Source organism: Ranitomeya imitator, chromosome 1 (assembly GCF_032444005.1).
Source record: "Ranitomeya imitator isolate aRanImi1 chromosome 1, aRanImi1.pri, whole genome shotgun sequence".
In the NCBI taxonomy this organism is placed as follows: domain Eukaryota; kingdom Metazoa; phylum Chordata; class Amphibia; order Anura; family Dendrobatidae; genus Ranitomeya; species Ranitomeya imitator.
Window position 1 is genome coordinate 821,676,839 of NC_091282.1, and position 26,290 is coordinate 821,703,128.

General features: G+C 43.9%; 1 protein-coding gene across 2 annotated transcripts in view; it reads right to left on the reverse strand.

Moving 5' to 3' along the window:
- The window catches only part of LOC138649680 (gamma-aminobutyric acid receptor subunit pi-like), a 272,373-nt gene that overhangs the window by 205,574 nt on the left and 40,509 nt on the right, over positions 1 to 26,290 (reverse strand). Inside the window, exon 1 of one of the 2 annotated variants that reach the window (XM_069740292.1) lies at positions 23,799 to 23,953. The exons of the other annotated variant lie outside the window; for it this stretch is intronic. Within the exon in view, the coding sequence (XP_069596393.1) occupies positions 23,799 to 23,866 (68 nt within the window). The 5' untranslated portion in view covers positions 23,867 to 23,953. Of the gene's footprint in view, positions 1 to 23,798; positions 23,954 to 26,290 lie in introns of those variants that run through there. 2 annotated transcript variants of the gene reach the window in all.

The window sequence follows — 26,290 nt, forward strand, 5'->3', positions numbered from 1 at the left end:
CCACCTGTGTGTAATCAAGTCTCCATATAAATGCACCTGCTCTGTCACAGTCTCAGGGTTCTGTTTGAAGCACAGAGAGCATCATGAAGACTAAGGAACACAACAGGAAGGTCCGTGATACTGTTGTGGAGAAGTTTAAAGCCGGATTTGGATATAAAATGATTTCCAAAACTTTATACATTCCAAGGAGCACTGTCCAAGTGATCATATTGAAATGGAAGGAGTATCATACCACTGTAAATCTACCAAGACCCGGCCGTCCCTCTAAACTTTCATCTCAAACAAGAAGACTAATCAGAGATGCAGCCAAGAGGCCCATGATCACTCTGGATGAACTGCAGAGATCTACAGCTGAGGAGGTACAGTCTGTCCATAGGACAACAATCAGTCGTACACTGCACAAATCTGGCCTTTATAGAAGAGTGGCAAGAAGAAAGCCATTTCTCAAAGATACTCATTAAAAGTGTTGTTTAAAGTTTGCAACAAGCCACCTGGGAGACACACCAAACATGAGGAAGAAGGTGCTCTGGTTAGATGAAACCAAAATCAAACTTTTTGGCAACAATGCCAAACGATATGTTTGGTGTAAAGGCAACATAGCTCATCACCCTGGACACACCATCCCCACTGTCTAACATGGTGGTGGCAGTATCATGGTTTGGGCCTGCTTTTCTTCAGCAGGGACAGGGAAGATGGTTAAAATTGATGGGAAGATGGATGGAGCCAAATACAGGACCATTCTTGAAGAAAACCTGCTGGAGTCTGCAAAAGACCTGAGCCTGGGACAGAAAATTTGTCTTCCAACAAGACAATGATCCCAAACATAAAGCAAAATCTACAATGGAATGGTTCACAAATAAACGTATCCAGGTGTTAGAATGGCCAAGTCAAAGTCCAGACGTCAATCCAATCGAGAATTTGTGGAAAGAGCTGAAAACTGCTGTCAGGGGTGGATTAAGGGTAGCCAGGGCCCTGGGCTGTTCAGAGATTGTGGGGCCCCCCGGTCATGTGACGGGGTGGGGTCATGTGACGGAGGTGGAGTCATGTGACGGGGTGGGGTCATGTGACGGGGTGGGGTCATGTGACGGGGTGGGGTCATGTGACGGGGTGGAGTCATGTGATGGGGTGGGGTCATGTGACGGGGTGGGGTCATGTGACGGGGGGTGGGTGGTCATCATGTTATACCTGAACCTGATTATTCAAGGAAAATAGTTGCTGTGTGAAACTATAACCTGTCAAACATCCATTGATGTAGTCAATTTTCCCTTCAGTTAGGAAGAAAAACAAAACAAAAATAAAAACACTTTAAACCATAGCTTTGAACAGTCCAATTTTAACCAGTGATCAAATTATATCACATACAATGAACAAATGCCAGACCACATATTACCACCAGTGACCGAATAATATCACATACAAGGAACAAATACTGCTACACCATGTCAAGACCACTGTTATGGCTGGCAATCAGGCAACACAGCGTGCAGTAATCAGCGCACATACAGAGATCTGGCAATAACCAAAAACAATAGGACGAGCTCTGAGACGTGGAATCTCTGTAGACTGCAGTACCTGATCTATCCTCACACAACTATAAGCAGCAGTGGATTGCGCCTATCACTACCTATGCAACTCGGCACTGCCTGAGGAGCTGACTAGCCTGAAGATAGAAATACAAGCCTGACTTACCTCAGAGAAATACCCCAAAGGAATAGGCAGCCCCCCACATATAATGACTGTTAGCAAGATGAAAAGACAAACGTAGGAATGAAATAGATTCAGCAAAGTGAGGCCCGATATTCTAGACAGAGCGAGGATAGCAAAGAGAACTATGCAGTCCACAAAAAACCCTAAAACGAAAACCACGCAAAGGGGCAAAAAGACCCACCGTGCCGAACTAACAGCACGGCGGTGCACCCCTTTGCTTCTCAGAGCTTCCAGCAAAAGGTTATGGCAAGCTGGACAGAAAAAACAGAAAACAAACTAGAAGCACTTATCTAGCAGAGCAGCAGGCCCAAGGAAAGATGCAGTAGCTCAGATCCAACACTGGAACATTGACAAGGAGCAAGGAAGACAGACTCAGGTGGAGCTAAATAGCAAGGCAGCCAACGAGCTCACCAAAACACCTGAGGGAGGAAGCCCAGAGACTGCAATACCACTTGTGACCACAGAAGTGAACTCAGCCACAGAATTCACAACAGTACCCCCCCCTTGAGGAGGGGTCACCGAACCCTCACCAGAACCCCCAGGCCGACCAGGATGAGCCACATGAAAGGCACGAACAAGATCTGGGGCATGGACATCAGAGGCAAAAACCCAGGAATTATCTTCCTGAGCATAACCCTTCCATTTGACCAGATACTGGAGTTTCCGTCTAGAGACACGAGAATCCAAAATCTTCTCCACAATATACTCCAATTCCCTCTCCACCAAAACAGGGGCAGGAGGCTCCACAGATGGAACCATAGGTGCCACGTATCTCCTCAACAACGACCTATGGAATACATTATGTATGGAAAAGGAGTCTGGGAGGGTCAGACGAAAAGACACCGGATTGAGAATCTCAGAAATCCTATACGGACCAATAAAACGAGGTTTAAATTTAGGAGAGGAAACCTTCATAGGAATATGACGAGAAGATAACCAAACCAGATCCCCAACACGAAGTCGGGGTCCCACACGGCGTCTGCGATTAGCGAAAAGCTGAGCCTTCTCCTGGGACAAGGTCAAATTGTCCACTACCTGAGTCCAGATCTGCTGCAACCTGTCCACCACAGAATCCACACCAGGACAGTCCGAAGACTCAACCTGTCCTGAAGAGAAACGAGGATGGAACCCAGAATTGCAGAAAAATGGAGAGACCAAGGTAGCCGAGCTTGCCCGATTATTAAGGGCGAACTCAGCCAACGGCAAAAATGACACCCAATCATCCTGGTCAGCGGAAACAAGACATCTCAGATATGTTTCCAAGGTCTGATTGGTTCGTTCGGTCTGGCCATTAGTCTGAGGATGGAAGGCCGAGGAGAAAGATAGGTCAATGCCCATCCTACCACAAAAGGCTCGCCAGAACCTCGAGACAAACTGGGAACCTCTGTCAGAAACAATATTCTCAGGAATGCCATGTAAACGAACCACATGCTGGAAGAACAAAGGCACCAAATCAGAGGAGGAAGGCAATTTAACCAAGGGCACCAGATGGACCATTTTAGAAAAGCGATCACAGACCACCCAAATGACCGACATTTTTTGAGAAACGGGAAGGTCAGAAATGAAATCCATCGAAATATGTGTCCAAGGCCTCTTCGGGACCGGCAAGGGCAAAAGCAACCCACTGGCACGTGAACAGCAGGGCTTAGCCCTAGCACAAATTCCACAGGACTGCACAAAAGCACGCACATCCCGTGACAGAGATGGCCACCAGAAGGATCTAGCAACCAACTCCCTGGTACCAAAGATTCCTGGATGACCGGCCAGCACCGAACAATGAAGTTCAGAGATAACTTTACTAGTCCACCTATCAGGGACGAACAGTTTCTCGGCCGGACAACGATCAGGTTTATTAGCCTGAAATTTCTGCAACACTCTCCGCAAATCAGGGGAGATGGCAGACACAATGACTCCTTCCTTGAGGATACTCGCCGGCTCAGATAACCCGGGAGAGTCGGGCACAAAACTCCTAGACAGAGCATCCGCCTTCACATTTTTAGAGCCCGGAAGGTATGAAATCACAAAATCAAAACGAGCAAAAAATAACGACCAACGGGCCTGTCTAGGATTCAAGCGCTTGGCAGACTCAAGATAAGTAAGGTTCTTATGATCAGTCAAAACCACCACGCGGTGCTTAGCACCCTCAAGCCAATGACGCCACTCCTCGAATGCCCACTTCATGGCCAGCAACTCTCGGTTGCCCACATCATAATTACGCTCAGCAGCAGAAAATTTCCTGGAAAAGAAAGCACATGGTTTGAACACTGAGCAACCAGAACCTCTCTGTGACAAAACCGCCCCTGCACCAATCTCAGAAGCATCAACCTCGACCTGGAACGGAAGAGAAACATCAGGTTGACACAACACAGGGGCACAGCAAAAACGACGCTTCAACTCCTGAAAAGCTTCCACGGCAGCAGAAGACCAATTAACCAAATCAGCACCCTTCTTGGTCAAATCGGTCAATGGTCTGGCAATGCTAGAAAAATTACAGATGAAGCGACGATAAAAATTAGCAAAGCCCAGGAATTTCTGCAGACTTTTTAGAGATGTCGGCTGAGTCCAATCCTGGATGGCCTGAACCTTAACCGGATCCATCTCGATAGTAGAAGGGGAAAAAATGAACCCCAAAAATGAAACTTTCTGCACACCGAAGAGACACTTTGATCCCTTCACGAACAAGGAATTAGCACGGAGTACCTGGAAAACCATTCTGACTTGCTTCACATGAGACTCCCAATCATCTGAGAAGATCAAAATGTCATCCAAGTAAACAATCAAGAATTTATCCAGATACTCACGGAAAATGTCATGCATAAAAGACTGAAAAACAGATGGAGCATTGGCAAGTCCGAACGGCATCACCAGATACTCAAAATGACCCTCGGGCGTATTAAATGCCGTTTTCCATTCATCTCCCTGCCTGATTCTCACCAGATTATACGCACCACGAAGATCAATCTTAGTAAACCAACTAGCCCCCTTAATCCGAGCAAACAAGTCAGAAATCAATGGCAAGGGATACTGAAACTTAACAGTGATTTTATTAAGAAGGCGGTAATCAATACACGGTCTTAGCGAACCATCCTTCTTGGCTACAAAAAAGAACCCTGCTCCCAATGGTGACGACGATGGGCGAATATGTCCCTTCTCCAGGGACTCCTTCACATAACTGCGCATAGCGGTGTGTTCAGGTACGGACAAATTAAATAAACGACCCTTAGGGAATTTACTACCAGGAATCAAATCGATAGCACAATCACAATTCCTATGCGGAGGTAGGGCATCAGACTTGGACTCTTCAAATACATCCTGAAAGTCCGACAAGAACTCTGGGATGTCAGAAGGAATGGATGACGAAATAGACAAAAATGGAACATCACCATGTACTCCCTGACAACCCCAGCTGGTTACCGACATAGAGTTCCAATCCAATACTGGATTATGGGTTTGTAGCCATGGCAACCCCAACACGACCACATCATGCAAATTATGCAGTACCAGAAAGCGAATAACTTCCTGATGTGCAGGAGCCATGCACATGGTCAGCTGGGCCCAGTACTGAGGCTTATTCTTGGCCAAAGGTGTAGCATCAATTCCTCTCAACGGAATAGGACACCGCAAAGGCTCCAAGAAAAATCCACAACGTTTAGCATAATCCAAATCCATCAGATTCAGGGCAGCGCCTGAATCCACAAACGCCATGACAGAATACGATGACAAAGAGCACATTAAGGTAATGGACAAAAGGAATTTGGACTGTACAGTACCAATAACGGCAGAGCTATCGAACCGCCTAGTGCGTTTAGGACAATTAGAAATAGCATGAGTAGAATCACCACAATAGAAACACAGTCTGTTCAGACGTCTGTGTTCTTGCCGTTCTACTTTAGTCATAGTCCTGTCGCACTGCATAGGCTCAGGTTTACTCTCAGACAATACCGCCAGATGGTGCACAGATTTACGCTCGCGCAAGCGACGACCGATCTGAATGGCCAAGGACATAGACTCATTCAAACCAGCAGGCATAGGAAATCCCACCATTACATCCTTGAGAGCTTCAGAGAGACCCTTTCTGAACAAAGCCGCTAGTGCAGATTCATTCCACAGAGTGAGTACTGACCACTTCCTAAATTTCTGACAATATACTTCTACATCATCCTGACCCTGGCATAAAGCCAGCAGATTTTTCTCAGCCTGATCCACTGAATTAGGCTCATCGTAAAGCAATCCCAGCGCCTGGAAAAATGCATCAACATTACTCAATGCAGAATCTCCTGGTGCAAGAGAAAACGCCCAGTCCTGTGGGTCGCCGCGCAAAAAAGAAATAATAATCAAAACCTGTTGAATAGGATTACCAGAAGAATGAGGTTTCAAGGCCAAAAATAGCTTACAATTATTTCTGAAGCTCAGGAACTTAGTTCTGTCACCAAAAAACAAATCAGGAATCGGAATTCTTGGTTCTAACATAGATTTCTGATCAATAGTATCTTGAATCTTTTGTACATTTACAACGAGATTATCCATTGAGGAGCACAGAGCCTGAATATCCATGTCCACAGCTGTGTCCTGAAGCACTCTAATGTCTAGGGAAAAAAAAGACTGAAGACAGAGCTAAGAAAAAAAAATGATGTCAGGATTTCTTTTTTCCCTCTATTGGGAATCATTGGTGTGGCTCCTTGTACTGTTATGGCTGGCAATCAGGCAACACAGCGTGCAGTAATCAGCGCACATACAGAGATCTGGCAATAACCAAAAACAATAGGACGAGCTCTGAGACGTGGAATCTCTGTAGACTGCAGTACCTGATCTATCCTCACACAACTATAAGCAGCAGTGGATTGCGCCTATCACTACCTATGCAACTCGGCACTGCCTGAGGAGCTGACTAGCCTGAAGATAGAAATACAAGCCTGACTTACCTCAGAGAAATACCCCAAAGGAATAGGCAGCCCCCCACATATAATGACTGTTAGCAAGATGAAAAGACAAACGTAGGAATAAAATAGATTCAGCAAAGTGAGGCCCGATATTCTAGACAGAGCGAGGATAGCAAAGAGAACTATGCAGTCCACAAAAAACCCTAAAACGAAAACCACGCAAAGGGGCAAAAAGACCCACCGTGCCGAACTAACAGCACGGCGGTGCACCCCTTTGCTTCTCAGAGCTTCCAGCAAAAGGTTATAGCAAGCTGGACAGAAAAAAACAGAAAACAAACTAGAAGCACTTATCTAGCAGAGCAGCAGGCCCAAGGAAAGATGCAGTAGCTCAGATCCAACACTGGAACATTGACAAGGAGCAAGGAAGACAGACTCAGGTGGAGCTAAATAGCAAGGCAGCCAACGAGCTCACCAAAACACCTGAGGGAGGAAGCCCAGAGACTGCAATACCACTTGTGACCACAGAAGTGAACTCAGCCACAGAATTCACAACAGACCACATATTACCACCACTTGGTGACCAAATAGCACATACAAGGGACAAATACCGCAACACCATTTCCAGACCACATATTACCACCACATAGTGACTGAATACTACAATACTGACAGTAATAAATAAACAAAAAAACAAAATACTGTCACCATAACTGCCAGTATTCACAGGAGATCTGTAATTGGTATGCAGTGTCTGTGTAGAGGTTATACAGCGATCACTGGCGACATTATACACAGGAGCTCTGTATATGGTTTACAGCAGGGGTGTCAAACTGCATTCCTCGAGGGCCGCAAACAGGTCATGTTTTCAGGATTTCCTTGTATTGCACAGGTGATAATTTAATCACCTGCACAGAATGATTCCAGCACCTTGTGTAATGCAAAGGAAATCTTGAAAACACGCACGGTCTGAGCTGAGGCCTTCGACGAATGCAGTTTGACACCCCTGGTTTACAGTGTATAGTGTCAGTGTATAGATAACACTGACTCACCAGTGACGTCTCTAGCGGTGAAGTCCTTCATCTGTCATGAAGCACAGACCGCCATCATTTATTCCAGCCAGGGCTTGTTTGTTGTTTCTGCAGGAAATAACAGTTATCTCGAGCTCCGCTTGCAGAACACATTACTTAATTTTTCCCAATTTCAACATTACACCACATGAAGAAAAAAAGGCGATATAGTGTCACTCTACACAGTAAAAGGACCGCCCCATTTAAAAAAAAGTATACTCAAAAAATAAAATAAATGCATCACTGCAGTAATAATATCCCTTAATTAGCTCCTACGGAAATAATATTCCCCATCCTGGCCCCGTTTATCTCATTCCTGGCTCCTGCAATATGTTCACGCATCCTGCACTCATGAGTATCCATTCTACACCATATGATCGCCCCATCCTGCCCCATCTGTCTCCATCCTGTCCCATGACAGTGTGTTCAACAATCTGCCCCAGTGTGGCCAGCATATTACCCCCAGTGTGTCCAGCATATTACCTCCACACAGTGTATCCAGCAATCTGCCCCCGTATGTCCAGCATTGCCCCCAGTGTGTCCTGTCCAGCAATATGCCCCAGTATGTCCAGCAATCATCTGCCCCAGCCAGACTGTGTCCTCCAGGCTCCAGCATTGCCCCAGTCAGTGTCTCCAGCAATCATCTGCCCCAGACTGCGTCCTCCAGCATTGCCCCAGTGTGTCCAGCAATCATCTGCCCAGCCAGTCCCCAGACTGTGTCCTCCAGCATTTCCCCCCCAGTGTCTCCTGCATTGCCCCCCCAGTGTCTCCTGCATTGCCCCCACCCCACTGTCTCCTGCATTGCCCCCCCCAGTGTGTCCAGCAATAGCAAATGCAATCATTTGAGGCCCCCAGTCCCGACTGTGTCCTCCTCCAGCATCATTGCCCCAGTATGTCCAGCAATCATCTGCCCAGCCAGTCCCCAGACTGTGTCCTCCAGCATTTCCCCCCCAGTGTCTCCTGCATTGCCCCCTCCAGTGTCTCCTGCATTGCCCCCCCCAGCGTCTCCTGCATTGCCCCCCCCAGTGTGTCCAGCAATAGCAAATGCAATCATTTGAGGCCCCCAGTCCCGACTGTGTACTCCTCCAGCAACATTGCCCCAGTATGTCCAGCAATCATCTGCCCAGCCAGTCCCCAAACTGTGTCCTCCAGCATTTCCCCCCCAGTGTCTCCTGCATTGCCCCCCCAGTGTCTCCTGCATTGCCCCCCCCCCACTGTCTCCTGCATTGCCCCCCCCAGTGTGTCCAGCAATAGCAAATGCAATCATTTGAGGCCCCCAGTCCCGACTGTGTCCTCCTCCAGCATCATTGCCCCAGTATGTCCAGCAATCATCTGCCCAGCCAGTCCCCAGACTGTGTCCTCCAGCATTTCCCCCCCAGTGTCTCCTGCATTGCCCCCCCCAGTGTCTCCTGCATTGCCCCCCCCAGTGTCTCCTGCATTGCCCCCCCCAGTGTGTCCAGCAATAGCAAATGCAATCATTTGAGGCCCCCAGTCCCGACTGTGTCGTCCTCCAGCAACATTGCCCCAGTATGTCCAGCAATCATCTGCCCAGCCAGTCCCCAGACTGTGTCCTCCAGCATTTCCCCCCCAGTGTCTCCTGCATTGCCCCCCCCCCGTGTCTCCTGCATTGCCCCCCCAGTGTCTCCTGCATTACCCCCCCAGTGTGTCCAGCAATACTAGCAAATGCAATCATTTGAGGCCCCCAGTCCCGACTGTGTCCTCCTCCAGCATCATTGCCCCAGTATGTCCAGCAATCATCTGCCCAGCCAGTCCCCAGACTGTGTCCTCCAGCATTTCCCCCCCAGTGTCTCCTGCATTGCCCCCCCCAGTGTCTCCTGCATTACCCCCCCAGTGTGTCCAGCAATACTAGCAAATGCAATCATTTGAGGCCCCCAGTCCCGACTGTGTCCTCCTCCAGTATCATTGCCCCCCCAGACCCAGTGTGTCCAGAAATCAGAGTGCCCCAGTCCCAGACTGTGTCCTCCTGCTCCCAGCAGTCTGCCCCTGGCCCCCCCATCCCCAGTGTCCGACTCCTCCGCTCCGCCTCCACCGTTATAATTATATCTCCAGGTTATAAAAAAATAAAAAATTCTCCAGTCCTCACCTTACCAGCGATCCAGGCGGTGAGCTCCCTCCAGCAGCGCGCACTCGCCAGCGACTGACAATGACGTCAGACGCCGGCGACGTGTGCGCTGCGCCTGCGGCCGACGGCTGTTGTTAACTATTGCCGTGCGGGAAACCGCAAAGGCAGCGCCGCTAGGGGCCCGGTGAGCAGTGAGAGTGACGGCACGCAGGGGCACGGCGGCCGGCCGCACGGGCCCGGCACATAAATCAGGACTCAGGAGGAGGAGGTTAACGCGTCGGCGCGTCGCCACCGCGGCGCCGGCAACACCAGTCTGACAGGGGCGGGCGGGCGGCTGGTGGGTCACGGCCGGGGGTGCCACTGTGTCACTGACTCACTGTGCTGTCATATGATGCGAGTAATGCCCTGATGATGGCGGCGGCCGGCGGGCAATCTGTGCGGTAGCCCAGGGCCCCCCCACACCACTGGGCCCTGGGCTACCGCCCAGATTGACCCTCTTATAAACCGCCCCTGACTGCTGTTCACAAACAATCTCCATCAAACCTCACTGAGCTCGAGCTGTTTGCCAAGGAAAAATGGGCATGAATTTCAGTCTCTCGATGTACAAAACTGATAGAGACATACCCCAAGCGACTTGCAGCTGTAATCGCAGCAAAAGGTGGTGCAACAAAGTATTAAGTTAAAGGGGCCGAATAATATTGCACACCCCACTTTTCAGTTTTTGAATTTCCACAAAAATTTAAAATAACCAATAATTTTCATTCAACTTCACAATTGTGTTCCACTTGTTGTTGATTCTTCACCAAAAATTTACATTTCATATCTTTATATTTGAAGCATGATATGTGGGAAAAGGTTGAAAAGTTCCAGGGGGCAGAATACTTTCGCAAGGCACTATATATATATATATACATATATATACATATATATATATATATAAACATATATATATATATATATATACAGACGTTTACAAACACTATATAAAAAGACACTTATGCCTGCTTTTCTCAATATCTGACATGAAGTCAGAATAAATCTTTCCCGTTTTAGGGCAATTAGGATTACCATAATTATTATTTGACAAATGCCAGAATAATGAGAGAGTGAGAATGTTTTAAGGCATTTGTACTACTTACTGCAAAGTCAAAAATTTACATACACTAAAATTACTGTATTTAAACAATTCTGGACTGCCTATTTTATGATGTCATGTGGTTGGAAGCTTCTGATTGTTTTTTTTTGCAAAGTTAATTAGAGACACACATGTGGATGTATTTTCATGCACACATGAAACACACTGCTTCTTTGTGTAGCATCATGGGAAAGTCTCAAGATATCAGCCAAGATATCAGGAAGAGAATTGTGGACTTGCACAAGTCTGGCATAATCTTGGGTACAATTTAAAGATACCCGAATGTGCCTTGTTCATCTGTACAAACAATTATATGCAAGTACAAACAAGATGGGAATGTCCAGCCATCATACCACTCTGGAAGAAGACGGGTTCTGTATCCCTGAGATGAACGTGCTTTGGTCTGACATGTGCATATGAACCCAAGGACAAAAGCAAAAGAACTTGTGAAGATGATGGTGGAATCTGATAAGATTGTGTCAATATCCACAGTGAAACGAGTACTGTATCAACATGGGCTGAAAGGCCACTTTGCCAGGATGAAGCCATTTCTCCAAAAGAAACATAAAAAAGCCAGATTAATGTTTGCAAATGCACACAGGAACAAAGACCTTTATTTTTGGAGACATGTCATGTGGTCTGATGAAACTAAAATCGAACAGATCAAAATTGTTGGCAATTATCAAGACACACTCAGTAAAGGAGTGGTTCTGCAGGTGGGTACCAAAGACCACATCTCCGTACCAATGCTTTCTAGCTGATGTTTTAGTCACTTTTGAATGTTGGTTGTGCTTTCACACTCGTGGTAGCATGAGATGGACTCTACAACTTACACAAGTGGCTCAGGTAGTGCAGCTCATCCAAGATGGCACATCAATGCGAGCTGTTGCAAGAAGGTTTGCTGTGTCTGTCAGCATAGTGTCCAGAGGCTGGAGGTGCTACCAGGAGACAGGCCAGTACACCAGGAGACATGGAGGGGGCCATAGGAGGGCAATAACTCAGCAGCAAGACCGCTACCTCAGCCTTTGTGCAAGGAGGAACAGGAGGAGCACTGCCAGAGCCCTACAAAATGACCTCCAGGAGGCCACAAATGTGCATGTATCTACACAAACGGTTAGAAACTGACTCCATGAGGATGGTCTGAGTGCCCGACGTCCACAGATGGGGTTTTGCTCACAGCCCAACACCGTGCAGGACGATTGGCATTTGCCACAGAACAACAGGAATGGCAAATTCTGCCACTGGCACCCTGTGCTCTTCACAGATGAAAGCAGATTCACACTGAGCACATGTGAAAGACGTGACAGAGTCTGGAGACGCCATGGAGAGCGATCTGCCGCCTGCAACATCCTTCAGCATGACCGGTTTAGCAGTGGGTCAGAAATGGTGTGGGGTGGCATTTCTTTGGAGGGCCGCAGAGCCCTTCATGAGCTCACCAGAGGTAGCCTAACTGCCATTCGGTACTGAGATGAGATCCTCAGACCCCTTGTGAGACCATATGCTGGTGCGGTTGGCCCTGGGTTTCTCCTAATGCAGGACAATGCCAGACCTCATGTGGCTGGAGTGTGTCAGCAGTTCCTGCAAGATGAAGGCATTGAACCTATGGACTGGCCCGCCCGTTCCCCAGACCTGAATCTGATTGAACACATCTGGGACATCATATCTCGCACCATCCAACAGCGTCACGTTGCACCACAGACTGTTCAGGAGTTGGCAGATGCTTTAGTCCAGGTCTGGAAGGAGATCCCTCAGTAGACCATCCACCGCCTCATCAGGAGCATGCCCAGGCATTGTAGGGAGGTCATACAGGCACATAGAGGCAACGCACACACAACTGAACATCATTTCCTTATCTTGAGGCATTTCCACTGAAGTTGGATAAGCCTGTAATTTGATTTTCCACTTTGATTTTGAGTATCATTCCAAATCCAGACCTCCATGGGATATTCATTTTGATTTACATTGATCATTTTTATGTTTTATTGTTCTCAACACATTCAACTATGTAATGAATAAAGATTTGCAACTGAAATATTTAATTCAGTGATATCTAGGATGTGGTATTTTAGTGTTCCCTTTATTTTTTGAGCAGTATATATATATATATATATATATATATATATATATATATATATATATATATACAGTGGGGCAAAAAAGTATTTAGTCAGTCAGCAATAGTGCAAGTTCCACAACTTAAAAAGATGAGAGGCGTCTGTAATTTACATCATAGGTAGACCTCAACTATGGGAGACAAACTGAGAAAAAAAAATCCAGAAAATCACATTGTCTGTTTTTTTAACATTTTTTTTGCATATTATGGTGGAAAATAAGTATTTGGTCAGAAACAAACAATCAAGATTTCTGGCTCTCACAGACCTGTAACTTCTTCTTTAAGAGTCTCCTCTTTCCTCCACTCATTACCTGTAGTAATGGCACCTGTTTAAACTTGTTATCAGTATAAAAAGACACCTGTGCACACCCTCAAACAGTCTGACTCCAAACTCCACTATGGTGAAGACCAAAGAGCTGTCAAAGGACACCAGAAACAAAATTGTAGCCCTGCACCAGGCTGGGAAGACTGAATCTGCAATAGCCAACCAGCATGGAGTTAAGAAATCAACAGTGGGAGCAATAATTAGAAAATGGAAGACATACAAGACCACTGATAATCTCCCTCGATCTGGGGTTCCACGCAAAATCCCACCCCGTGGGATCAGAATGATCACAAGAACGGTGAGCAAAAATCCCAGAACCACGCGGGGGGACCTAGTGAATGAACTGCAGAGAGCTGGGACCAATGTAACAAGGCCTACCATAAGTAACACACTACTCCACCATGGACTCAGATCCTGCAGTGCCAGACGTGTTCCACTGCTTAAGCCAGTACATGTCCGGGCCTGTCTGAAGGTTGCTAGAGAGCATTTGGATGATCCAGAGGAGTTTTGGGAGAATGTCCTATGGTCTGATGAAACCAAACTGGAACTGTTTGGTAGAAACACAACTTGTCGTGTTTGGAGGAAAAAGAATACTAAGTTGCATCCATCAAACACCATACCTACTGTAAAGCATGGTGGTGGAAACATCATGCTTTGGGGCTGTTTCTCTGCAAAGGGGCCAGGACGACTGATCCGGGTACATGAAAGAATGAATGGGGGCATGTATCGTGAGATTTTGAGTGCAAACCTCCTTCCATCAGCAAGGGCATTGAGGATGAAACGTGGCTGGGTCTTTCAACATGACAATGATCCAAAGCACACCGCCAGGGCAACGAAGGAGTGGCTTCGTAAGAAGCATTTCAAGGTCCTGGAGTGGCCTAGCCAGTCTCCAGATCTCAACCCTATAGAAAACCTTTGGAGGGAGTTGAAAGTCCGTGTTGCCAAGCGAAAAGCCAAAAACATCACTGCTCTAGAGGAGATCTGCATGGAGGAATGGGCCAACATACCAACAACAGTGTGTGGCAACCTTGTGAAGACTTACAGAAAACGTTTGACCTCTGTCATTACCAACAAAGGATATATTACAAAGTATTGAGATGAAATTTTGTTTCTGACCAAATACTTATTTTCCACCATAATATGCAAATAAAATGTTAAAAAAACAGACAATGTGATTTTCTGGATTTTTTTTTCTCAGTTTGTCTCCCATAGTTGAGGTCTACCTATGATGTAAATTACAGACGCCTCTCATCTTTTTAAGTGGTGGAACTTGCACTATTGCTGACTGACTAAATACTTTTTTGCCCCACTGTATATATATATATATATATATATATATATATATATATATATATATATATATATATACACTACGTGCAGAATTACTAGGCAAGTTGTATTTTGATCACATGATACTTTTTATACATGTTGTCCTACTCCAAGCTGTTCAGGCTTGAGAGCCAACTACCAATTAAGTAAATCAGGGGATGTGCATCTCTGTAATGAGATGGGGTGTTGTCTAATGACATCAAAACCCTATATGAGGTGTGCTTAATTATTAGGCAACTTCCTTTCCTTTGGCAAAATGGGTCAGAAGAGAGATTTGACAGGCTCTGAAAAGTTCAAAATTGTGAGATGTCTTGCAGAGGGATGCAGCAGTCTTGAAATTGCCAAACTTTTGAAGCGTGATCACCGAACAATCAAGCGTTTCATGGCAAATAGCCAACAGGGTCGCAAGAAGCGTGTTGGGCAAAAAAGGCACAAAATAACTGCCCATGAGTTGAGGAAAATCAAGCGTGAAGCTGCCACGATGCCATTTGCCATCAGTTTTGCCATATTTCAGAGCTGCAACGTTACTGGAGTAACAAAAAGCACAAGGTGTGCGATACTCAGGGACATGGCCGAGGTAAGGAAGGTTGAAAAACGACCACCTTTGAACAAGAAACATAAGATAAAACGTCAAGACTGGGCCAAGAAATATCTTAAGACTGACTTTTCAAAGGTTTTATGGACTGATGAAATGAGTGACTCTTGATAGGCCAGATGAATGGGCCAGAGGCTGGAACAGTAAAGGGCAGAGATCTCCACTCACTCAGACGCCAGTAAGGTGGGGTACTGGTATGGGCTGGTATCATCAAAGATGAACTTGTGGGACCTTTTCGGGTTGAGGATGGAGTGAAGCTCAACTGCCAGACCTACTGCCAGTTTCTGGAAGACAACTGCTTTAAGCAGTGGTACTGGAAGAAGTCGGTATCGTTCAAGAAAAACATGATTTTCATGCAGGACAATGCTCCATCACATGCCTCCAACTACTCCACAGCGTGGCTGGCCAGTAAAGGTCTCGCAAAGAAAAATTTGTGACATGGCCCCCTTGTTCACCTGATCTGAACCCCATAGAGAACCTGTGGTCCCTCATAAAATGTGAGATCTACAGGGAGGGAAAACAGTACTCCTTTTGGAACAGTGTCTGGGAGGCTGTGGTGGTTGCTGCACACAATGTTGATCGTAAATAGATCAAGCAACTGTCAAAATCTATGGATGGAAGGCTGTTGAGTGTCATCATAAAGAAAGGTGGCTATATTGGTCACTAATTTTTTTGGGTTTTGTTTTTGCATGTCAGAAATGTTTATTTCTAAATTTTGTGCAGTTGTTTACCTGGTGAAAATATACAAGGGAGATGGGAATATATTTGGTTTTTATTAAGTTTCCTAATAATTCTGCACAGTAATAGTTACCTGCACAAACAGATATCCTCCTAAGCTAGCCAAATCTAAAAAAAAAAAAAAAACACTCCAAGTTCCAAAAATATTAAGCTTTGATATTTATGAGTCTTTTGGGTTGATTGAGAACATAGTTGCTGATCAATAATAAAAATAATCCTCTAACATACAACTTGCCTAATAATTCTGCACACAGTGTGTATATATATATATATATATATATATATATATATATATATATATATATATATATATATATATATACACACAGTACAGACCGAAAGTTTGGACACACCTTCTCAGTCAAAGATTTTTCTGTATTTTTATGACTATGAAAATTGTAGATTCACAATGAAGGCATCAGAACTATGAATTAACACATGTGGAATTATATACTTTACAAAAAAGTGTGAAACAACTGAAAATATGTCTTATATTCTAGGTTCTTCAAAGTAGCCACCTTTTGCTTTGATTACTGCTTTGCATGTGTTAATTCATAGATTTGATGCCTCCAGTGTGAATGTACAATTTTCATAGTTATGAAAATACAGAAAAATCTTTGAATGAGAAGGTGTGTCCAAACTTTTGGTCTGTACTGTATATATGTATGTGTGTGTATATATACAGTGGGGCAAAAAAGTATTTAGTCAGTCAGCAATAGTGCAAGTTCCACCACTTAAAAAGATGAGAGGCTTCTGTAATTTACATCATAGGTAGACCTCAACTATGGGAGACAAGCTGAGAAAAAAAAGCCAGAAAATCACATTGTCTGTTTTTTTAACAATTTATTTGCATATTATGGTGGAAAATAAGTATTTGGTCAGAAACAAACAATCAAGATTTCTGGCTCTCACAGACCTGTAACTTCTTCCTTAAGAGTCTCCTCTTTCCTCCACTCATTACTTGTAGTAATGGCACCTGTTTAAACTTGTTATCAGTATAAAAAGACACCTGTGCACACCCTCAAACAATCTGACTCCAAACTCCACTATGGTGAAGACCTAAGAGCTGTCGAAGGACACCAGAAACAAAATTGTAGCCCTGCACCAGGCTGGGAAGACTAAATCTGCAATAGCCAACCAGCTTGGAGTGAAGAAATCAACAGTGGGAGCAATAATTAGAAAATGGAAGACATACAAGACCACTGATAATCTCCCTCGATCTAGGGTTCCACGCAAAATCCCACCCTGTGGGGTCAGAATGATCACAAGAACGGTGAGCAAAAATCCCAGAACCACGCGGGGGGACCTAGTGAATGAACTGCAGAGAGCTGGGACCAATGTAACAAGGCCTACCATAAGTAACACACTACGCCACCATGGACTCAGATCCTGCAGTGCCAGACGTGTCCCACTGCTTAAGCCAGTACATGTCCGGGCCCGTCTGAAGTTTGCTAGAGAGCATTTGGATGATCCAGAGGAGTTTTGGGAGAATGTCCTATGGTCTGATGAAACCAAACTGGAACTGTTTGGTAGAAACACAACATTTCGTGTTTGGAAGAAAAAGAATACTGAGTTGCATCCATCAAACACCATACCTACTGTAAAGCATGGTGGTGGAAACATCATGCTTTGGGGCTGTTTCTCTGCAAAGGGGCCAGGACGACTGATCCGGGTACATGAAAGAATGAATGGGGCCATGTATCGTGAGATTTTGAGTGCAAACCTTCCATCAGCAAGGGCGTTGAAGATGAAACGTGGCTGGGTCATTCAACATGACAATGATCCAAAGCACACCGCCAGGGCAACGAAGGTGTGGCTTCGTAAGAAGCATTTCAAGGTCCTGGAGTGGCCTAGCCAGTCTCCAGATCTCAACCCTATAGAAGACCTTTGGAGGGAGTTGAAAGTCCGTGTTGCCAAGTGAAAAGCCAAAAACATCACTGCTCTAGAGGAGATCTGCATGGAGGAATGGGCCAACATACCAACAACAGTGTGTGGCAACCTTGTGAAGACTTACAGAAAACGTTTGACCTCTGTCATTGCCAACAAAGGATATATTACAAAGTATTGAGATGAAATTTTGTTTCTGACCAAATACTTATTTTCCACCATAATATGCAAATAAAATGTTAAAAAAACAGACAATGTGATTTTCTGGATTTTTTTTTCTCAGTTTGTCTCCCATAGTTGAGGTCTACCTATGATGTAAATTACAGACGCCTCTCATCTTTTTAAGTGGTGGAACTTGCACTATTGCTGACTGACTAAATACTTTTTTGCCCCACTGTATATATATATATATATATATATATATATATATATATATATATACACATGCAGTAGTTTTGACAATATAAAAGGGATTGGGGCCCACATTCATTTCATATACAGCCCCAAGATGTCAGTGTCTGCCACTGCATGTTGTGAACCCTGTCTAGCAGTTTTGGTTGATTGCATATTTTTCCTGGGTTGGCTAAGAAAGGTACAATTTTGGGGAAATTAATTAAACATATTACTTATGTCCAAAAATGTTGTTAAACAGAAATGAAGCAATGACAACAGATGTGATTGCAATAGATATAAAATTTCACACCACTGCTAAAAAAGTGGGAACGCTAGCAGCAGCACCAAAACTGTCGGCAGCAACTATCCTGCTGGCAGCAGTACTAGTAACAATCTCAGGTCACAATTGGATTCCTTTGCCTCGGGCAAGTGTATTGTTGGGCAAGAATCAGAGGACGTCATGGAATATATATCAGATCACTCAACACAATTGACATTTAATGTTGTACACAGAGGAATTTCCATTCCGTCAATGACACCTGTTTTTGTTATCTCCACTTTCCCCTAACCCACTGCACGCTGGGGGCTAAGGAACATACTACACCAGAACAACTTCTTCCAGTTGATTAATTAGAAAATCTGAACAGTCATTGTTTTTACTTGGATGATATGGGGCCAGGGGAGATGGAGGACACAATTCTAACACCAACCTGTGATGCAGGCTCTTCAAGCTGTGGTGGTAGGGACACTGGCAGAGGTAGTACCACTCTCAGCCAGGGCAAGTCTTATGCTGGGAATCAGGCACTTAATTAAGAAGCTCAGGCCGTTTACCACACAAAGGCAACTGTTAAGCGAATCAGGGATGAGGATGATGACTCTCTGGTGTGCATTATTAGAAGTGACGTCAGGGGCTGGCCTCTGCTCGCTGGTTCTCTTCTTACAATGCATTCTGTCAATTCTAATCAGAGCAGGCGAGGAAGGCGATGGCACCGTGCATAAACCATCTTTAGCATCCACATGTTTGACAGGGGTATAATTTCCAAAATGGGGTCAATTTATAATAATAATAATCTTTATATAGCGCTAACATATTCCGCAGCACTTTACACACATTATCATCACTGTCCCCAATGGGGCTCACAATCTTAATTCCCTATCAGTATGTCTTTGGAATGTGGGAGGAAAACGGAGTACCCAGAGGAAACCCACGCAAACACGGAGAGAACATACAAACTCTTTGTAGATGTTGTCCTTGGTGGGATTTGAACCCAGGACTCCAGCGCTGCAAGGCTGCAGTGCTAACCACTGAGCCACCGTGCTGCCCCAGAGGATTCTCCTCTCTAGCACTTAGGGGCTCTCTATATGGAGTCCGCTAACTATTCTAGGAGGCAAATAGCAATCAGTCCCTCAAGAGTCTTGCTGTATGGCTAAGCAGTGCTGTACAGCTACATATGGGGTATTTCTACATTCAGCATAAATTGTAGGACATATTCTGGTGCCATTTATACCCATTTTCCCATGTGAAAAAGTAAAATCTGAGGCTAAAACAATTTTTTTTTTGTGGTAAAAATGTAATTATATTTTCTTCACTGCCCAATTGTATAAAATTCTGTGACATACCTGTGGTGTCAATATGATCACTGCATCACTAGATTAATTCATCAAGAGGTGTATTTTGTAAAATGTGGTCACTTATTACTTCTGCTGTTTTGGCACCTCAGGGGCTCTACCAGTGGGTCATGGCAACCTAAAACCATAACAGTAAAATCTGCACAATGATATAGCGCTCCTTCCCTTTTGAGCTCTGCACTGTGCCTCAAAAGTAGTTCCAAATTGCATGCAGGGTATTGGTGCACTCAGGAAAAATTGCACAACAAACTGAGATGTCCATTTTTTCCTATTAACCTTTATAAAAATTAAACATTTGGGGAAATCAATGTAATTATTCTCTCTTCAACAATAGTATAAATTTCTGTGACACACCTTTGGTGTCAATATGATCACTGCACCCTTAGATGAATTCATTGAGAGGTGTAGTTTGTAAAATTGGGTCACTTATGAGGGTTTCTGCTGTTCTGGCAACTCAGGGGCACTAGTAATGTGACATGGCACACTCAAACCATTCCAGCAAAATCTGATCTCAAATATGGCGCTTCTTTCTTTCTAAGCATTGCACTGTGCCTCAACAGTTTTCATCCACACACGGCGTATTAGTACATTCAGGAGAAATTACACCACAAATTTTGGTGCCCATTTTCTCCTGCTGGCCTTGAGAAAATAAAAAATTTGGGGCTAAAAGAAAAAATTTGCTTGAAAAATGTGATTTTTTATTTTCTTAGCTATGTTATAAACTTTTGTAAAGCACTTGGTGGTTCAAGATACCCACTGCACATCTAGGTAAGTTCCTTGAGGGGTCTATTTTCCACATGGGGTGCCAGCATACATAGGAGAAATTGCACTACAATTCTTTTGTCCACTTTCTTCTGTTACCGTTGTCATAATACAAAATTTGGGGCTAAAAACATTTCTGTGTTGAAAATTTGATTTTTTTTTTATTTTCACAGCTCAACGTTATAAACTTCTGTGAATCACCTGTGTTTTCAAGATGCTCACTACACATCTAGATAAGTTCCTTAAGGGGTCTAATTTCCAAAATGGTGTCACTTGTGGAGTGTTTCCACTGTTTAAGCACATCCAAACGCGACATGATGTCTGCTAATTATTCCAGCAAATTTTACATTCAAAACCCTCAATTAGCGTTTCTTCCCTTCCGAGCCCTGCTGTGCATACAAACAGTGGTCTTCCTTAACACATGGGGTATCGGCATATTCAGGAGAAATTGCACAACAAATATTCTGGTTCATTTTCTCCTCATACCCTTTTGAAATAAAAAAAAAAATGGGTCCAAAATAAGATTTTTGTGAAAAAAGGAAAATGTTAATTTTTTTCTTCCATGTTGCTTCAGTTCCTGTGAAGCACCTGAAGGGTTAATAAACTGCTTGAATGTGGTGTTGAACACCTTCATGGGTGCACTTTTTAGAATGGTGTCACATTTGGGTATTTTCTGTCATATAGGCCCCTCAAAGTCACTTTTACAGTGATGTGGTCCCTAAAAAAAAAATGGTTTTGAAAATTTTGATTGAGAAAAATCGCTGGGCAATGAGAAATCGCTGGGCAAGCTTTAACCCTAACTTCATAACAAAAAAAAATTAGGTTTCAAAAATTATGCTGATCTAAAGTAGACATGTGGGAAACTTTATTTATTAACTATTTTGTGTGATATAGCTCTCTGATTTAAGAGCATAAAAAATAAAAGTAAAAATTATGAAATTTTCAACATTTTTGTAAAATTTAAGTTTTGTTTTTTTTATAAATAAACCCAAGTCATATTGGAGAAATGTTACCACTATCATGAAATATGTCACAAAAAAACAATTTCAGAATCAGTGGAATCCGATGAAGCGTTCCAGAATTATTACTGCACAAAATGACACTGGTCGTATTTCAAAATATAGTCCTGGTCATTAAAGGGAACCTGTCACCCCCAAAATCGAGGGTGAGCTAAGCCCACCGGCATCAGGGGCTTATCTACAGCATTCTGGAATGCTGTAGATAAGCCCCCGATGTATCCTGAAAGATGAGAAAAGAGGTTAGATTATACTCACCCAGGGGCGGTCCCGGTCCGGTCCGATGGGTGTTGCGGTCCGGTCCGGCGCCTCCCTTCTTCATCAGATGGCGTCCTCTTCTGGTCTTCACGCTGTGGCTCTGGCGCAGGCGTACTTTATCTGCCCTGTTGAGGGCAGAGCAAAGTAGTGCGGTATGCAGGCGCCGGGAAAGGTCAGAGAGGCCCGGCGTCTGCGCACTGCAGTACTTTGCTCTGCCCTCAACAGGGCAGACAAAGTACGCTGGAGCCGCAGCTGCAGCGTGAAGATCAGAAGAGGACGCCATCTGATGAAGAAGGGAGGCGCCGGACCGGACCGCAACACCCATCGGACCGGACCGGGACCGCCCCTGGGTGAGTATAATCTAACCTCTTTTCTCATCTTTCAGGATACATCGGGGGCTTATCTACAGCATTCCAGAATGCTGTAGATAAGCACCTGATGCTGGTGGGCTTAGCGCGATTTTGGGGGTGACAGGTTCCCTTTAACCTACAAAGTGGCTTGGTCCTTAAGGGGTTAATAGTGTCATATACAGTATATTTATTTTTCTCTGTGTTCTACATTCCTCATATAGGAATATATGGTAGTTCCATGCAGCTCACTGTTGCTATCTGGATTTGATTTCGACCGTAGGCAACATTTCTATGCAGGACATATTTTCTCCCTGTGATTCTCCAGGTTTCCTACTGATTCTAAAGTAATCCTTTCAAATTTAGAATTAACCCTTTAATGACCGCCAATACGTCTTTTAACTGACCTTACATATAAGAGAATAGCCTCCCCATACGAGTAACAATCCAGCATCTGTCGATTGTGTACTGTAGCTGACAACTTTCTGCATCAGTCACGATCAGTGTTGGCACCGTCCAAATCTGTTTAACCCCTTAGATGCTGCTGTAAATAGTGACTACATCATTATATATGGTTAACAGAGTGTGGGGGCTTCCTCTTTATCCAAATTGGTGCCCTCAGATCATGATTTTGTGGTCCTGATGTTTGCCATGGCAATTCATGACCAAATAGCGGCCTTAGAGTCTGCCGGCTACAGTAATCTGTGCAGAAGTTAGAGGCATTTAGGTGGTAAAAATACACATTTTAATTTCTGTCATACCACTTTGCTTTAATTCCTGTAAAGCACCTGAAGGGTTAATAAACTACCTGACAGCAGTTTTTGATATGTCAGGGGGTGCTGTTTTTAAAATGGTATCACGTTTGGTGGTTTCCCAATATATGAGACCCCTAAAGTCACTTCAAACAAGGATAAGTCCCTAAAATAATAAATTTAGTAAATTTCCTTGAAAAAATGAAAAATTGCTGCTACAATTTTAAACCTCCTAAAATGCTAAAAAAATAAAATAACATTTTACAAATGATGCTGATGTAAAGCTGACATGTGGGAAATGTTATTTATTAATGTTTTGCTGTGGTATGACTATCTGGATTACAGGGATAATCATTCAAATTTTGAAAATTGCTAATTTTTTTTAAATTTTTCTCAAATTTTTGAGATTTTTTATAAATAAACACAAAACATATTGACCTAAATTTACCATTATCATAAAGTATAATATGTCTCGAAAAAACAGTCTCAAAATCACTGGGATTTGTTGAAGCGTTGCAGAGTTATTACCACATAAAGTGACACTGGTCAGATTTCCAAAATTTGGCTCCGTCACTAAGGGGGCCCAGAATTTTAATTGTTCTACTTAAAACAAATCACAGTCTATAAAAATCTACTAGGCTGGTTAAATTACATGTAACTTACAAATCTGTCTGAAGTAACTAATTTTAATGAGTTTATGCTATGATAACTGTATGGAAAAAGTTTAGCTACAAAATTTTCAATCTAGTCCAACACAGATACTTAACAAGCAACACACTTACCTATTAAATAGCAAAACCCAGAAGAAAAGCTTTATATTCCATCCGAAGTTCATGTTGGCTGCTTGCATACAGGGGTGATTGGCAAAATGATGAAATGTTCAACCTGAAAGAGGTTTTGTTCTGCAATGCAGGCTATGATTGAGACTACTCGATAATAAATGAACTGGAAATATTTATTTTTGAGCCACCCAAGTGTTGCATCATAGCCATTGTGTATTTTCAAGTTTGTCATAATTTTTTACTCTAGTTAGGCAACATTTCTTGAAAGGTGTTTCTCAGTTGTCATGTACTCAATGTATATTCTTATTTTTCAAGACAGTTGTGAAAATTGAATTCTTGTAATAGTTTTCAGGGAAAACATATCCTCCTTTTTGCCTCAGTGCACAACATGTACTGAATTATTTACACTGGGAACATATAATAATATATTTCATGAATTGTGGTTATTAGAGATGAAGGTTCGGTTCGGTGAACATCCCGATGTTCATCAAACATGTAGGTTGAACAGTTCGTCATACATACCCAAACCCTATTGAATTCATTAGGAGGCAGAACCAAATGCACAGACAACACATTGGAGGGGGGGGGGGGGCAAAAAGCTTCCCAAACAGATAAAATTAGGGACAGACACCAGGAAAAGTGGCATAAACTGACCCAGGGTGAGAAATAGTATAACTGTGTAGCATGGATGCATGGGACAGGGCTTGGACCAGCATTTCTGGCTGCAACATTGATCAGTAACAGGTCGATGAGTGACGGTGTAGGACAGGTGATCTGAGAGCCATGCCAAATACAGATAACACACATTAAAAAGACCCAACTTGGAGTCCAAGCATTTCCAAAAATTAGGGGCAGACAACAGGAAAAATGGCATCAATTGACCCACAGTAGAAATTTGATAATGGCATAGCAGCAGTCAGCCATAGGCCATGTATGGGGTATCCGGACCAGGGGCAGCACTTATAGTTTTTAATTTAAGTTTAAGGTGAGGTACTGGTGAAAGGTTTCTTTACTGGGAGCCCTGATACCTCATGCAACAGCTCAAACTGAATTTTTGCTCAGCCACACTCAGTTGCCACAAACATCAGTTTTGTAGAGTACTATTGGTAGAATTTTTTTATGATAATAACACAGTTAGTTGACTGATCATCAATTCACCCACAGTAGAAATTCTATAATGGCACAGCAGCAGTCAGCCATGAGCCATGCACGAGGCATCAGGGACTGGGCCAGCATTTAGAGCTTTGAATTGACTTTACTATTGCTCAGCCACACTCAGGTGGCACAAATATCATCTTGGTAGACCCCAAATCTTAGAAAAATGTAATGATATTAATACAGGTAGTTGACTGATCAATTCACCCACAGTAGAAATTTTAGAATGGCACAGCAGCCGTCTGATATATGCCATGCATGAGGTATTAAGGTGAGGGCATGCATTTCTAAGTTTAAATTAAAATGAGGTGGGTGAGAGACCAGTGTAAGCCTTCTTTGCTGGAATCCCTGATACCCCATGCCACAGCTCAAACTGTTGTTCTGCGCAGCCAACTCAGGTGGCACAAATATCAGCTTGGTATACCACTAACATTAGATATTTTTAAAGATTGTAACACAGGTAGTTTACTGAAAATAAGTGCAGGCATGCTGGTCTTGGAGCCCTACTGTTACAGGCAACACACATGAAGGAGACCCAACTTGGAGTGCAAACATTTCAAAAAATTATTTCCACACACCACTAAAGTGACATCAATATCCCCAGAGTACAAATAGTATAATGGGCCCTTCCACTAAAGGCAACACACCAGATGGAGACCAAACTTTGAGTTTCCACATTTCCAAAAATTGTCACACACCACTAAGGTGGCATCAATTTCGCCAGAGTAGAAATAGCATAATGGTGCTCTTAGACTCCTTCCACTACAGGCAACCCACCAGATGGAAACCCAACTTAAGAGTTTCTTCATTTAAAAAAATTGTTTGTAACATCAGCAGCAATAGCAAAAGCATGCTGTCACTACACAGCTGTCAGGGGACCAGGGGCTCCATCCCTGTCCCTAACACCAGGGGTGTCCTAGCTCACCCTGCTCCCCGGGATACTTCAGATGGCAAAGATGACGGGGCCTCCGCCCTTGCCTTATCACCTAAGTTAGCCCTCCATCTGTTCTCCTCCCCCAACCAGGGAAAGGGGGGGCACTACTGTGCATCGTAGTACACCAACCCGACAAACAAGGCAACATGGACAAGGGTTAAGAGAAAACTCCAGGCATACAAAATATTCACTCGCATGTAACAGAGGAATGCACCGGGGTGTGAAGGTAGAGGAATAAACAAAAACAGAGGATAAGGAATTACCACGCATATAAACCAAGTCACTATTAACTCCTTCAACTTTCCTTCTCATATGTGCTCCTCTCCCACCATTAGCCATGCAGCAAATGCTAGCTCTGACGAGGATTAGTAAAAGAGCCCAGATTATAAAGGGAATGGAGTGG